At 41.1% G+C, this 16,311-nt stretch overlaps 1 protein-coding gene across 1 annotated transcript in view; it reads left to right on the forward strand.

Moving 5' to 3' along the window:
• The window catches only part of LOC310876871 (adhesion G-protein coupled receptor F1-like), a gene marked incomplete at its 3' end in the record, with an annotated part of 284,448 nt that overhangs the window by 65,543 nt on the left and 202,594 nt on the right, over window positions 1–16,311 (forward strand). The window contains exons 3-5 of the mRNA XM_083790522.1: window positions 434–475; window positions 606–671; window positions 1,755–1,818. Of these exons, the coding sequence (XP_083646648.1) occupies window positions 434–475; window positions 606–671; window positions 1,755–1,818 (172 nt within the window). The remainder of the gene's footprint in view (window positions 1–433; window positions 476–605; window positions 672–1,754; window positions 1,819–16,311) is intronic.

A 16,311-nucleotide genomic window follows, 5' to 3' on the forward strand; every position in this document is an offset into this window, starting at 1 on the left:
GCCAATCAAAGTGACTTTACTGGCCAATCACTGTGCGTCTTTTCCGGGACTTGGCAAAACACATAACAGCATAACATCTGTTTAGCAGACTGTGGCGGCTCATGTGGGACAACCAAGGCATGGATGTTTGTAATGGCAGCTAATAACACATTCATGAAACAAGCAAAAACTAAAAAACACATTTGACCGCAATAAATTGCATAAAAGCAATATTACTTATTGCCTCCGCTCTATGTTATGAGGGCTCCTGGGGAAACTTCAATTCCGCAAAGAGCAAGAGCTGTGACATTTTTAACCAAGTAATTATTGGGCAAAAAAGGTCACAAACAAACAGTTTGTTTTTTATTGGGCATGAATTTATAGGCCTACTCTACATTACTATACTGATATATGTATACAACCATCAATAAGACACTTTATTTATTTCATTTAGGGTTTCTTCATTTTAGTGTTTGGGACACTGTTGGATTCAAAGGTATGTTGTAGTATACAAATATAGAACATACATAAAGGAGATGCATACTAAACTATATTAAAATAAAACATTTGCTTTGTTTTAAAAAGTATGTATTGTGTTGTATAACATTCAAACACTCTGCCTACAGATCCGAGCTGCCTTATTAAGACGTCTACCTGCAGGAAGTACAGGCACCGGCTCTAATCGAACAAGAGTAAGTGCATTTGAAAATAAATAGTTCCACTAGCATCAGTTTGCTATTTGGCTTTTCTTTTGCAGTTTTCCCCCCATTTTCTCACAATTTATTCGCTGGTGTGAAATTGGTCAACCAATAACAACCAATAACAACCAGTAAGACGCCCCGAGGGCGAGAAGCGACCACTTTGGCATGGGGGGTCAGATCAACATATGGAATGAATTCTGTACTGGCCATATATGGAGCGTGTTTTGAGTGTACAGGGTTTGATGAGGACATGAAGATCAACATTATGGAATGTCAGAACAGGCCAGCTCCATATAGGGAGATCTAAGGGTGGCAGCGGGGCAGTGTCTTGAGTGTACAGGGTTTGATGAGGGCCCAGGTAGGGCCTGCAGGCCTAAATCTTCGGGTTTTCGATGAGGATTTGATGAGGTCAGTGTCGTGATCTTCATATATGGAGATGGCCATATATGGAGACGGCCATATATGGGGCGTCAACCATATATGGAGATGGCCGTATATGGAGCATCTACCATACAGTATATGGTGGTGTGACGTGTCACGAGGCGTGATGTTACGAGGCGTCATGAGCTGACAACCATATGAGTGTGACCTGACTGACGGACAGGTTTTCATAGTAATGTGCGATCTACAGTCGCAATTAACACTTATTTGACTGTGTTGACCTCAAGCAGTTTACCTTTGTCACTTAATCCCATTTAGACAAAAATATATAAACATAAAAGCGATGCCATGTGGAATGCAGGTAGCCACGAGTCTCCTACTCTCCTCCATTGAACAGTGCTTTCTTCTGTCACAAGTAAAATGCCACAAGTGAAGCGCCTCTTTAATGATGGTGTTGTGCCTTGCATTGTGTGAACACATTCTTTTTTTTTTTTTTTTATCCCACGATTTTGTAACCCAGTTTTCTTTTCACCCAGTGCCAATTATCTAATGTAATCCTGGGCGCTACACTTCCTCTGCCAACCTGGGGGGGCAGCGGACTGACCTCATGCCTCCTTCTATGCATGAGGAGTCCAAGCTGCTTCTTTTCACCTGACACATTCTTATAATTACTGGTCCATGTTTTCCATACAGAGTACAAGTGGTGGTATCGCTTCCTCTGGATTAAACTTCTTCAGGAGAATACGTGGAAGGCGAAGTAAGTTGCATCATGTTTAATAATAATAGATTCACTGATCTAACCGGCAGCGGTGGCTCAGGGGTATAGTGGCCGAATGGCAACCGCGAGGTTGCCAGTTCGAACCTGGGCTCCAGTCGAAGTGTCCTTGAGCAAGACACTGAACCCCTACTTGCTCCTGATGTGCTGGTTGGTGCCTTGCATGGTTTCCGTTGCCATCGGCGTATGAATGCGTGTGTGAATGGGTGAATGTAATACAATCTATGCAAATATCTACGCAATATATATGCACCATTTACGGGCCGTAGCCAAACACATTAATTTGGGGGTCCTTCATGACACAAAGAAGTTTGAGAACCACTTATATATATTTTGCAGATTGAATGAGCCATTTCACAAAAACATTTCTTGTTCTCTACCATGTGTCAGGAGCCGACAACACAAGCAGTTCTGTTCCGACAGAATCATTCATTAGTAACAACAATTAATTGGTAGCAATTAATGTCGATACTATTCATTAAAAGTGTACCGTATTTATTTATTTTTTGTGTTTTGTTTAACGGTTAAAGCTCTATTATATAGCCTATTTATTCCAATAGTAATCAATGGTGTATTGTTTGTTCAGGAACAGGTGTTTTCCCGTTTCTCCAGTGCAGAATGCTGCAGCCACCTTTTAATTGGCTCCAGGAAATTCGACCATATCACACCCATTTTAGCTTCCCTGCACTGGCTCCCATCTTTAGAATTGATTTCGTGACGCTATCATGAACTCGTATGACTGACTCACATCTTAATGACACCCTCAGACTGGCAATCACTAAATGTTATGCCTATGTCATTTGAACATCTGCCAATGTGAATATTCATTGAAATGAGAAACAAAATATTGTGCTGTAAAAGCAATTCATGTCCTTTGCATTTTGTTTTATTTAAAAAGAAAACTCAAAGAAGTTTATTTGCATTTTGTCCAAATATTTTTAATTTCTAATACATTTGTCTTAATATTATTTGACATTGATAATATAACTTACTATAAGTTTTTATTCTAATTTAAGCTTTAGTCTTTGTGTGGATGTGTGCACATGCATTGAGCCTGTCAGAAATAGCAAAAGAACAAGTGTTAGGTTTAAGAGCTCCATAAAGCTATATCTTGGAGATGTGGACATGCATGCTTCCTATTGCCATAGGAGAGTATGCCACCAGATTGTTGTTGTATGGGTGAACTTTGCCGAATAATGTATTTTATTTGTATTTATTTTAAATAATAATCTATTTTTTAAGTCAACAAAATGCATACATTGTACAATGTAATTAAACTGCTTCAAGGTCTCTGTTGTCCAATTACTGTCTGTAGGGACATAGTGTCCAGACATATAGCCTATCCTAACAATCCACTCTCTTATGACAATGACATGCAGGACTCAGGACTCATGTAGCCTAGTACAGTATAAAACAATACAATTGGTATTAAAAGTGGTAAAGTGTAGTGACTTTTTGAGTGTGTGGTGTGCTGTGCTTCTGCAGTGACTTTTTTCCATTATAAATAAATAATTCCAAAATAAAAGTCCATGAATAAAGATAATAGACTATTTGTAACCGTAAATGTGAATAACAATAGATAATTGTATAGCCTACATCCTCCTAACTTTGTTCTTCAAAAAAGTCACTTTTGCACGTAGGCCTATGATGTGCTAATTTTATTTATTTTATGATAACAAAAAGGTTTATGAGAAATGTGATTATCTGCCCGTTAGCTCTGATCCATACTGTATAGCTCTAATGATGCCGTTAAATGCAACCGCATTAGTATGGACCCGAGCCATGTAAGGCTCTAGGTGTGGCTATAGAAAATGTGATGAGGTCAGCACATTTGGGCACACTTGCCCAAAGTAGCTATGGCCGAATTTAGCCCAAGGAGTATTTTCGTGCAAAACTCATGCTGGATTCAGCATCATGAAAACCCCTATAGTTTGACATGTCATTTAAAGTATAATGAAATTTGGATTTTGTCTGTGTGTGTGTGTGTGTGGGCAGATAGGGTTGGCTCATTTGGCTGTCAATCAAACAGCCGGGCACGCTAGTTTAGTGAACGCCCACCAAATACCAATACCAAAACAAAACAACATACTGAACAAACACAGCACAAGTTAGCGTTAGCGAAGTTAGCGAAAATTGTGGAGAAAAACATGAAGGAGAAACTAAGACCACGGCAAAGAAAAGGGAATGCAGTTAACAAGAAGTAGCCTACTGGGAAAGTATGTAGGCTATCTGAATAAAGCCAGTAGGCTACTGTGCAAGACTCAACACACAATGTGCTGCTGCTCAAAAGGAGGCTGGCTTCACTGTGTTGATCATCGTATGGAACCAAAACAAGATTCCAACACAGATAAGGTAACAGCAGCTTAAATAACTAGTGTTTATACCACACAGTGCAACACATTGGTTCCTTATTGGTTGTAATTAATTTCTTCACAATTAAATCAAAGTCTCTTGGTTGGTTGGTGGATTGTCCAGTTGTATCATGTATTCTTTGGTTGGTTGGTTGGTTGGTGTATTGTCCAGTTGTATTGGTTGGTGTGTTGTCCAGTTGTATTGGTTGTATTGTCCAGTAAATAGTTAATTTAAATGCAGTTCTGACACCTGACATTTTTAGGAAATTGAAGGCAAAAAATGCATATTAATTAATTAAAAAATGACTATTCATTCAATTAATTAATAATAAAAAATCTGTGCACACTAATGTGCGTGCAGTGTGCCCAGGCAGATATGGCCAGGCCAAGGTAATAATTAAGTCCTGCATACGCCACTGATGCAGAGCTTTAAAACTGGGTAGGGAGGCTCAGGAATGACACCAAGTTGCCAAAACGTTGACATTTTATTCACATCAGATTTAAAAGTGCATGTTTTAGCCACATAAATTTGTTCTGATCTTCCTCAGTAAATTACAATTCCATTTTTGGAGTCCATAAACATCAAATAAATAATAATAATAAATAGCACACAGTTGACACAACACTACAAAAAGAGCTTACAGAAATCTCAATAACAATTGGTATTAAAAGAGGGAGGACCAACATAGGCTACTAATAAATTAGTGGGTTATGTGCCAACTTGCGCCTTGCACACAAGTAGGCCATACATGACCTACTTGTGTGCAAGCAGATCGAGCGCACAAGTACTGCTACTAACGAAGGTTACGTAGGTAACCATAGTTGGATGACTCCAATATATGATAGTTCCTCCGCTAGGCGGAGCCATCGAGCGGATTTACCGATGATTTCCCGTGCTATACACAGGAAAGTGACGTGCGAGTAGGCACCGCCTCCGAGGGCACTTTGCCCGCGCACGTCACTTCCCCTTCCTTGTACCGTTTCCGAGGCGCGATAAATCGTTATGTCGCACTAGTTCGTTATGTAGCGATATATTGGATCACTCCAATATATGATAGTTCCTCTGCTAGGCGGAACCATCGAGCGGAGGAATCACAGAGAGGAGCCCACTGTCACCCTCAAAACGGCTTGTTCCAACCGATTCTCAGGGACCACATTGACGCGGTAGAACCTGGTGAAGGTACTAGGCGACGTCCAGCTGGCTGCCCGGCCAAGCGGTAGCACAAGCAATGGTATCAACAAGCCAATGTGAGAGTCTTTGCTTCGAAAGCCTTTGGCCCAAGACTCTATCACCATAGCATACGAAGAGCTGATCAGTCAGTCTGATCGCCTAAGCGTCCAAAGCCCTCACCGGGCAGAGGACGTGAGGAGCATCACCCTGACTAATGACGGGTAAAGAGATCGATTCACATAGAACCTTCGGCAGAAATTAGGAATTGGGTCGCAAAGTAACACTCGACTTACCAGGACTCATCTGAAGACACTCCGGGGGCAGTCATGCAAGCTACATGGTCGACTCCAATTCTCTCTGCCTCCTCTGTGGCGAGCGTGTAGGCGAGCTCGGCGAACAGACTCGTACACGCTAACGGGAAGGTCAGTCTGTTTGGTCAATGGATCGAGTTTGAGGAAGAGAGGGCTGTCGATGATCTCGCACACCTGCTTGTGGATGTGGATGTCTGAATGGTCAGGCGGGCCTCCGGTGATATACCAGCCCAGGAACTCCATGTCTTTAAAGACCTGTTTGAATTGTTCTTCCTTGGCGTAGTAATATTCCATGTCAATGTTATGTGCCTGCTGTTTGTCAGCGGGGTGGGACAGCAACTTCACCTCAATGTTTTGACCCTCTGCTTCCCGATTAGGGCTCCAATCACCTGCATTGGTCACCCTTGCTGCGATTGGACGCATATCCAGTGGTCCGATATGTTGAGGATGACCAGAGGGTGCAGGGCCACAGAAACACTGCCCGTTATCTCTGACGCCATTATATTACATTGGACCCGAATCCGTAAGAGCAGTGGTTGTCACCATTGTGAGAGAATAAGAAGTAGGCTAGGTTTGAATAACGTTACTAATATATTCTATGTACGTATAATATGAGTAACGTTTGACTTGGGAGACAGGGTTGCATCACAACACAATGACAACATATAATTTAGCTGTGTGAGCATCAGTACTATAAGTTCACCGCTATACTTTGAAACCAGGCTCTCCCAGGGGTTTCCCCTCTACACCAAATCTACTACTACAAAGGTAATTATAATATGCAACTAGTCCATAACCGTGCTACTGGTTGCCGACAAAGTTCAGACGTGTGATCAAAATCACTGAAATCAAAACGTTTGCCGAGTTCATATTAACCCATTTTGAGCGGGAACCCCTGTTGGTGGTTACATACATTATATTATAATTTAGCTATTGAAAAATAGCAGATCTACAAGCTCATAGCTTGTAGGTCTGCTATTTTTGAAAAATCGTTAAAATGTGCCTCAAATCTTTCAGAAAATTGTCATGATTTAGAAAACTTTTTATTTAAAATTTCGACGTCAGGCCTATTTATTATCTGACCAAAGTCCTATACTATTGTTCTATAGATACAAAATAAAAAAACATAAACCGTCAAACGCACAGGATACAGAACATGTTCACAGTCTGGCAACTCCTGAGACTGATTAGGGCCAGGGTTAAATAGCCTACCCTCTCTCCCTGTAACCATGGCTACCTTGATTGGCAAATTGACAATGAAACCTAGAAAACAATATGGTGGCTCAAATGGCTCTTATAAGCTACATATTAATTCCTACACGGGTTGTGTTTATAACCACGCCCCCGGGCAAGTTAAGTTTACTGAGGTTAAGTTTCTGGTTTAAAGGGGGAATGTCATGCCCCTCGGGAGATAAGAACGGCTATCTTTCATGCTAATCATGATGATGACGTCAGAGTGGCGATGAGCTTTCCCCATTGTCTTCTATGCAGGCTTGGTGGCAGTAGTAGCATAGCAACTTATGCTACTCTTTTGGTGTCACATTTAGCTTCATACTGGGTGAAAGTCTCATTAAAAAAAAGAAAATTGCTCGAAAATCATAGTTACAATGACATTGAGTTGACGTGTTTTTTGTTTTAGGGTAACTGTTGCATAATCGCAATTTCGTACTCGAGTCCCATGCCCCGGCCATCTATCTCTCTCTGTCGCCCGCTGACATGCCCTCAACCACGGCTAAGCTCAGCCTGCTGCGGATCCCTGCTCACAGGTTGAGTAGCAGCAGCACTTCAGCAGGCTAAAATTCATATCCGTCTTCAAATATCTTGTACCACAACATTGTTCAAGTGAACTGTACGTGTGTTTATGCTTATTCATTGTAATAATCAATATCGCTATGATGATTTATCACCGCGCCGCTCCGCATGACAGCATAGTCTAGCCCGTCTCAGATGCCCCCTCTCACCACCGGGGCACTGAGCCTCTTCTGGTCATGCAGGCTGCAGTGCTCATAGCACACACACAGCACACACGTGGGACGTATAGCCTGTCTCTGGTTCCCGCAATGAACTGGGCATACACACTAGAGTTCTCATCGGGCCCGAAATTTGAAGCCCGGCCCGGCCCGGCCCTAACTGGGTCAGCCCGAAGCTCGGCCCGACCCTAAGAATTACCATAATGTTAGGCATGAAGCCCCATAAAGCCCGACAAAGAAAAAAATGAATGGCACTTTAATGCATGGCCAGCGCAGCAGCACGCGCTGTCAGTGGTTCACTGACGGCGTGTGCTGCTGCGCTGGCCGTAGCCCATCGCAAGCACTTTCAAACTGTTTTCAGTCAGACCACGTGATGTACTGTACCACCCATATTAATTTCGGGGCATGACAGCGGACCTTTAAGGACTTCAGTGTTTTGTACCATACTATTGTATATATATAAGTACAGAACAAAGAATGTTTGCTTTTACAATTTAGGCATTTAGCAGACGCTCTTAATCCAGAGCGATTTACATTAAGCAAGAACAACAAAAAAAAAGGCTTTTGCCATCTTTGTTGAAGAAGAGGGCAATTAAGATTTCGTTTTACTAGAAGCATTAAAAGTTTCTCAATCTTATATTTATATTTAGTCTGGCTTAATCTAGTCACCTCTGAGGTAGGTGTCTGGAGGTCAATGATTAAAGTGTGATTACCTTTGAGGGTAAGCCCATTAGTGTCAACCTCAGACCATCAGATCATGGTCTGATTTTGAATCTAAATGGCTTTGTGTTTCTGCTATTGTCCTGGCTCTGATCTAATTGAGAGCAATTTAGAGGTTAGGATTAAAGGGTTTCTTTACTTCCCTGTTTCCCGTAATGGATTGGTATTGTTTAAGCCTTGTGGAAATGTGTTTAATTTTAAAATCCACCGCTTCTCTGCATATCTTCTTTCCCCCTCTGTCCAGGTTTGATTGGATTCTAATCCACAAACTTCCAAGGCACTAATTCTGTGGGTCATGAAATGCTGTACAATTAATAATGTTGTTTCTTTTGCATTATGTTGGTTTAGTTTAGTCTTTCTGCTATTGTTTTCCTAGTTTCACCCACATATTGTAGGTTGCACTTGTTACATATAATTAGTTAGAAACAGTTACTAGTATTAGCCTGCATGATTTGTTTTATTCCCACCATTCTCATTGTGGTTCTATTTTTCACCTGTTGTTTAGGTCTGAAGTAATCCGGTTTCTTGCATATCGGTCTGTCTGTCTGCTTTAGTTTGCTATGTACAAGGTAATCTTTCAAGTTTTTGTTCTTCCTATACGCTGGTATAATTTTGTATTTGTTTGGTAGGTCATCCGTTCTATTTGCAAAGTTCCTCTTTATTTTTGTCATGTATTCTGTGTTGAATTGGTAGTAACTAAGGCTAGTTAAACAAAGGAACTCAAGTGCAATTAAAAGCAGATGGGTTTTGAGTAGGGATTTAACCCTTGGCCTACAATTCACGGAAAAAACGGAATTAATCTAAAAATCTAAACCTCCCGTTCAAAAGAGGGTCAAAAGATCAAAAATTAATATTTTTAAGCTAATATTAATATTTTTGGATGTAATTTACCAAAAAACTGCCGAAATCCGCGTGATCGTGCGCTATCGTGCACGCGCGCCGTCTCTATGTGCGTCGCTGTAAAAAATGTGATATTTTGCAATCTTTTGGGGTTGATTTGAGGTTAATTTGACTTAGTTGTGAAAAATATAGCATTAGCTTAGCAATCCGGACCAGCCAAGCTATTGACTAGGGTCAAAATACTACAGGATGTTGTTGATCGTTGAACCGGAAGTGACTTAGGAAGATTCGTCTATTTTGGCCAAAATCAGCGTAATGGTGCTTTCCCGCCATCTGGTGGCGAATCGAGAGAATACACTATCAATGAACAAAAAATGAAAAAACATCTTTTCAAGCCACCAGATCTTTCTTGTATGTTAAAACGATGAATTAAAAATATGCCAATTTGTTAACCAAACAAAAAAATTGGGACTGGCAGTCCAAGGGTTAAAAACACTGATCGACTGGGCAGATCGGATGGTGAAGGGCAGTGTGTTCCTGCAGCCGCAAAGGCACGGTCACCCCTACTTCTCTTGCTGGTCGTAGGCTTGACCAGCAGCAGCTGGTCCGCAGACCGTAGAGCTCTGAGTGGGACATAGGGCACATATAGGGTGAGAGGTCATGATGTGTTTTAAAAACAAATAAAAGAACCCAACGATGCTTCTCTTTTATTTAATTAATTACCTTTTTTCTGTTCTTTTTTCACCTAAACATCATCATTGATGTTCATTGTTTAGTCTTGCAATGCCATTGGTCATGATATTTGCATATAAATACCCCCCACAGAGGCACAAATTTACGCTACTTCATAAGCTCTGGTGCAATTTTCAATCAAAATTGACCTATGACCTTTAATCTTTAACACTGATAAAAGTAACTAAAATGCATGTAATACATATATTTGTGTGATCATTAGAATGTCTAGAACATGTATTATGTATTATTTTTTTACTACAAAGTCCTAGTAGTACAACATAGTAGTAAGGTTGAAATCTATTTTTTGCAAGTAGAAATATATCCGGGTCTTACAGGGTTATGCCAGTATACAGGGAGTTGACCTGAGTGAAGCCAGTATACAGGGAGTTGACCTGAGTGAAGCCAGTCTACAGGGAGTTGACCTGAGTGATGCCAGTCTACAGGGAGTTGACCTGAGTGAAGCCAGTCTACAGGGAGTTGACCTGAGTGAAGCCAGTATACAGGGAGTTGACCTGAGTGATGCCAGTATACAGGGAGTTGACCTGAGTGATGCCAGTATACAGGGAGTTGACCTGAGTGAAGCCAGTATACAGGGAGTTGACCTGAGTGATGCCAGTATACAGGGAGTTGACCTGAGTGAAGCCAGTATACAGGGAGTTGACCTGAGTGATGCCAGTATACAGGGAGTTGACCTGAGTGATGCCAGTATACAGGGAGTTGACCTGAGTGATGCCAGTATACAGGGAGTTGACCTGAGTGATGCCAGTATACAGGGAGTTGACCTGAGTGAAGCCAGTATACAGGGAGTTGACCTGAGTGATGCCAGTATACAGGGAGTTGACCTGAGTGAAGCCAGTATACAGGGAGTTGACCTGAGTGATGCCAGTATACAGGGAGTTGACCTGAGTGAAGCCAGTATACAGGGAGTTGACCTGAGTGATGCCAGTATACAGGGAGTTGACCTGAGTGATGCCAGTATACAGGGAGTTGACCTGAGTGATGCCAGTATACAGGGAGTTGACCTGAGTGAAGCCAGTATACAGGGAGTTGACCTGAGTGATGCCAGTATACAGGGAGTTGACCTGAGTGATGCCAGTATACAGGGAGTTGACCTGAGTGATGCCAGTATACAGGGAGTTGACCTGAGTGAAGCCAGTATACAGGGAGTTGACCTGAGTGAAGCCTGGTCGATGCCAGTATACAGGGAGTTGCAATAATCAAGTCTAGAAGATATAAAAGCATGGACATTGGATAACCATCTCCAGCTGTTGTGGGGGAGGTAGGATTTGACCTTGGCAATGACTTGAAGTTGGAAAGAACTGGTTTTAACGACGGAGCTGATTTGTTTGTTGAATTTAAAATCGAATTTAAAACCGAGATTTCTGGAAAAGGGGTGGATGTTAGAATTTAGCGCACAACACAGCCATCAAACAAAAATGTTTTGTCAAACCATGTGACTTCCATTGGAAATGCAGTGGGGCGGCCATTTAACACGGACAAGACGCAAATGTTGTATGCATGTTGCAACAGTGTGAGTGAGGCCTAACTGTGGAATGCATGGTACTCTGTAGGGCGCGTAGGCTATTCTTGCTGCTGCAGCATGATTGGCTACAATCAAGGCTGTCACTCACTACGTTGCTCTCACAACAGCACACTGCAGTAGTCAAGGAAGGCAGACAGAAAATCGTTTGGAGCCTTGGAGGGAGAATGCCCATTCTGTATTTTAGTGTTTGAGTCATTTTTCAACAGTTGCTAAAAGTTCCAAATAACATTTAAACAAGTTTGTTGCTAATTTTGTAGCTAAGCGTTGCCAGGGTATTCTGAAATGTTGTTTCGATTAGCCTATACCCACTGAACCACACTTGAAAGAGGAGGCTCAGCTTGAAAGAGGAGGTGAGTAGCAATTATTTATTACTGCCTTTGTTTGTTCATTAATTCATTAATTAATTAATTCGTTAATTAATTAATTAATTCATGCATGCGTGCATGCATGCATGCATTCATTCATTCATTCATTCATTCATTCATAATCATTACAGAACCACTGCATCACACATTAGAAACAAAATGTTTTGTTCATCATCCCCACCTTATAACGGATCTTCAATATTTGAACATATTTCGAATTAGGACTATACACAATTATGATTACCGGTATGTGAAATGCATCATGCATAATGAATAGGCCTACTTTTACTTTTTCTGCTTTAAGGTGTCCGTACACTAGCCGATTTTAGCCCATAGTAATACCGTACACAAATGGTTTTCTTTTTTTGTGAATTCATAATCTCATCCATATCCTGCTGTCCCTCCATATTTGAGCAAGACATCATTCAGGCCTATATTAAAAACTTCCTAGACCAAACGGTTTTAATATTTTACAATAATAATAATAGCAATGTGTGCAGTCATATTTCTACCTACAACCATGAAAATGTGTGGCATGTGATTACCAGCTGTACAGTACAACGTCTTTACTGTCCTCATCGTACCCAGTTATCTCTCTGTCTGAGGCTTGTGATAACAATATTTTGGGGTTGTGCGTGTATGAAATGGCTTGGGGCTATGGGGGGGAAAGGATAACAATACAGGATGCTGATTGTTAATTCCTAATGTTTGTATAGTGGTGGACTGGGAAGAAAAACCATCTCTGCCTGAATTTAATCTGCAAATTGAGTGAAAACAATTAAGCTTGCCATCTGAAATGTAAAATGTCTGGTTTCTGCTGAACCACACTCGCTTTGCGAGTCCTTTGCAAGAGGAAGTATAATAACTTGGCACCATGCATGCCTTAAATTGACACCAACATAATTTGTCACAACAATGGTCTCTACTGTCTTCATTCAATACACATCATTTCTGTTAGACTTATGACAGCTCAGACTGGGTTAAATGGGCATGGACAACTCGGACATTAATTGTGAAAATGTAGTCTGCATATCAGAGCAAATGGTCATGGAGTTATGGCCATTTGAAGTGTTAAACATTGCTGTAACTCCACTGTAGCGCCCCATATGTGTGCAATTTAGTTTTTTTGTGACACTATTCTCATGCCAGTCCCCTGAACAGTGTTTGGTGCTGTTTGGAGGAACGGTGCACCTGTGACACCCATGGGGCCCCGGCCTTGGGTCCACATGTGGTCTCTTGTGTGACTATTTTCAAGTCAGGCCCCTGAACAGTGTTTCACAGACACTGAAATGCTGCGCCTCTTACAGTAGGTCTGGATGTCGTTTCGTTTGAGATGGTGTGTGTGAGACCATCGGTCCTCACACACACTCACCCTCTAGGCAATTTTTATATAAAATAAATAATAGAAATGCTTTGGCAATGTCTCGCGAGTCGCGCCCCCCGCCCCGCCCCCCTCCCCACCACCAAAACAAACTGACTGCAAAAATAACCTTAATAGAGAAAATATATCATAAATTAATACAGAAACCAGATATAATCATTAAGGAAAATGTATGCAATGCACCACGTACTATGTAAACTCTTAATTTCCATTTTCCAGCCATTCAGTTAAATTATTGTTTTTTTTTATAATTTGGGGACCCCCCAAAATAATTTGGCGACCCCCAGAGGGGTCGCGACCCACGGGTTGAGAACCCCTGCTGTAGAGGTCCTGGCATGGCTAGGAGCTCTGCCTTGGTCATGTGCTACTGTACCTGAAATCTAAAAAATAAGTCCTATGTGTATGATTACGTACGATATACCTGGAGACAATGACAATGTATGTAAGTTGCATTATGTTTTGCCATTCACCATCACAGCTGACACCCGGTGTCACTTCCTAACACCATTGCCTCCGGCTTGGCTGCATGGCCACTCCAACAAACTCAATCGTGTCTTTCTTTTCTTTTCTAACCACATGAACGCTACAGTTAACATCCCTATTCTGGGCATGTCATGATAGGTGAACATTGGGTGAAGATAGTTTCTGCAACACATCCATTCTCACAACACGCAATCAGGTTGCGGCACATTGTTGTGAGTTTATATTTAGATGTGTAGAGGGAATAAAGGAAGGGAAAATTCAACACCCCGGGGGTACAAAGTGGTTTAAGTGGTTAATTGTGTTTGTTTGACCTTCCCCTTGTTTTGTTCTCTCTGATTTTGACAGGAATGGCAATATTAATGAATATCTGCACTGTCATTGGCCTTCTACTGACGTGCTATATTTTTGAGATTTCATGCCCGGCTCCACAGGTAGGCCTGTTGTGTTTATGGTACACAGTAAATGTGGGCAAGGACAAGAACCATTATTGTTGTTCAAGGGCTCCTTGGATAAATTAACACAGTTTAGCCTACCGGATATTCATTTGAGTATATTATTATTACATCCTTGTTTGCACATAAAACAAAACTGTTTTCAAGCTAAACTAAAGTACCAGTCAAACAATGAATGGATCATTTAGATTTGCTCAAGTTAATCAAGTCTTTATTCTAATCTCAGGTGCCCGATGTTGAAGACTCGCTACCTGACATGGTTAGGAATGGTTAGTACAATGTACTGTATATACAGTAGAGACATTTTGATAAGCAACAATTAGAGTGGATGCACAATGAAGTAATTTGATGTTAACATTGCTGTAATAGGTGGCTTAATGTAAATTCATGAAATTGGAATGAAATCATTAAAACTCCATCTTTTTTCAACACATTTCTGTGTGAAAGCCTGATAAGCTATATTAAGGGGTTAACGGTGTGGCTCTGTGGGAGGCTATCTATAAGGTGTGTGTGTGTGTGTGTGTGTGTGTGTGTGTGTGTGTGTGTGTGTGTGTGTGTGTGTGTGTGTGTGTGTGTGTGTGTGTGTGTGTGTGTGTGTGTGTGTGTGTGTGTGTGTGTGTGTGTGTGTGTGTGGAGAGCAGCGCATGTTCGAGCACTGGCCCGACCGTTGTTCCTGCATGTCGGACTAATGCTCCTTCGGAATTACCATGGAATCCCCTGTGTGCACGCGTGCATGGGTGGCTGGAGCTCATATTATTACAAACCGCTAGTCCGATCAGTATCCAATTTCTCATGGATACTGCCAGTAGGCCACCGAACCTTTTTCACTTACCTTTTATGATTTTTGAGATCCCCCCTCTCCCTGCATGTGGATCCTGAGATACCATGTGGATAGGTCGCACAGCTCGTAGTCACGATGCAAAACACTTTTATTAAAGACCACCTGAGTGCCTTCTTCAGGGTAATCCAATAAACATATAAATGCTGATGAGCTTGAAAAACTGTGGAGTTGTCCTTTAAGTAGCCTCAGAAACTGCAGGTGTTTATCCTTTAAGTAGAAGAATAACGGACAAAAAAGAATAGCAATTTGAGGTGTTTACAATACATTTTTGACTTCTAGTATTAGTATATCTCTTCCAACAAACTCTACTGTAGGCTATATTTTAGTCATTGTTGTTGGAGGTTCATACTGTACCCATTTATGCTTTCTACCCTGACAGTGCTTCCAAATCAGTGGAACTACATCATTGATGTTGAAGTGAATGCATCAAGCACTGAACTATTAGACCAGATTCGCTCTGCTGGAAGCTTCCCTCTGCAAATGAATAATGACACCAAAACCACAGACATCGAAATCACCACTGGTGAGTATTGTAGCTACAAAACAAGTTCAGTGACTTCATTCTAAGTGCATTCAAGAAAGCCAGCATGCACTCAATCCGGTTTCATTTTTGACTGTTGTTCTCACATTCTTTCTAGTTTTACTGACATTCTCCAGTTTCTTTGAACTCTTCTGACCTGTGCATCCGGTCAATTTTTGACTTTGTTGTTCTCACATTCTTTCTAGTTTTACTGACATTCTACTGACTAAGTATTTTGTAGGCTAACTTCTATCGGCTAATAACTAATAAGTGAAACATTATTAAATTATTGTGTGCAAAAAATATTTTCACATAAGACAAAAAAGGTGTAGGTATAGAGGTATAGTCATTTCAATACTCAATAATACAATTTCTTGCCTGTAGCCATTATTATTAGGAGTAGTATCAATATTCAAATTGAAAGAAACATCTCTGCTTCCAGTATGCGCTCCAAATGGCAATGGGTACCAGTGTAGATGTGAGGAGCAGTATGGTTGGCCCTACAGCAGCTGTATCACTTATGAAGCCTGTGATAACATCACCACCAGTGGCATCTGCAAATGCATCAATGCCATTCCAACTGATGGACAGTACTGTAAGCTGATATCAGGTAATCGCATCATACTTTCAAACTTTCACACATCAATTCACACCAAAATATATGTTATAAATATCAAAAGATAAGATATCAAGGAGTATCTGTAAACATTAGATCACTGACAATTATGTTGAGATGTGTGCAGTGTTGGTATGACTATAACAAGCAAGCTTATCATAAGTATAGTCTGGTGT

Source organism: Protomyctophum parallelum, assembly GCF_964188405.1.
Source record: "Protomyctophum parallelum genome assembly, chromosome: 19".
Lineage (NCBI taxonomy): Eukaryota > Metazoa > Chordata > Actinopteri > Myctophiformes > Myctophidae > Protomyctophum > Protomyctophum parallelum.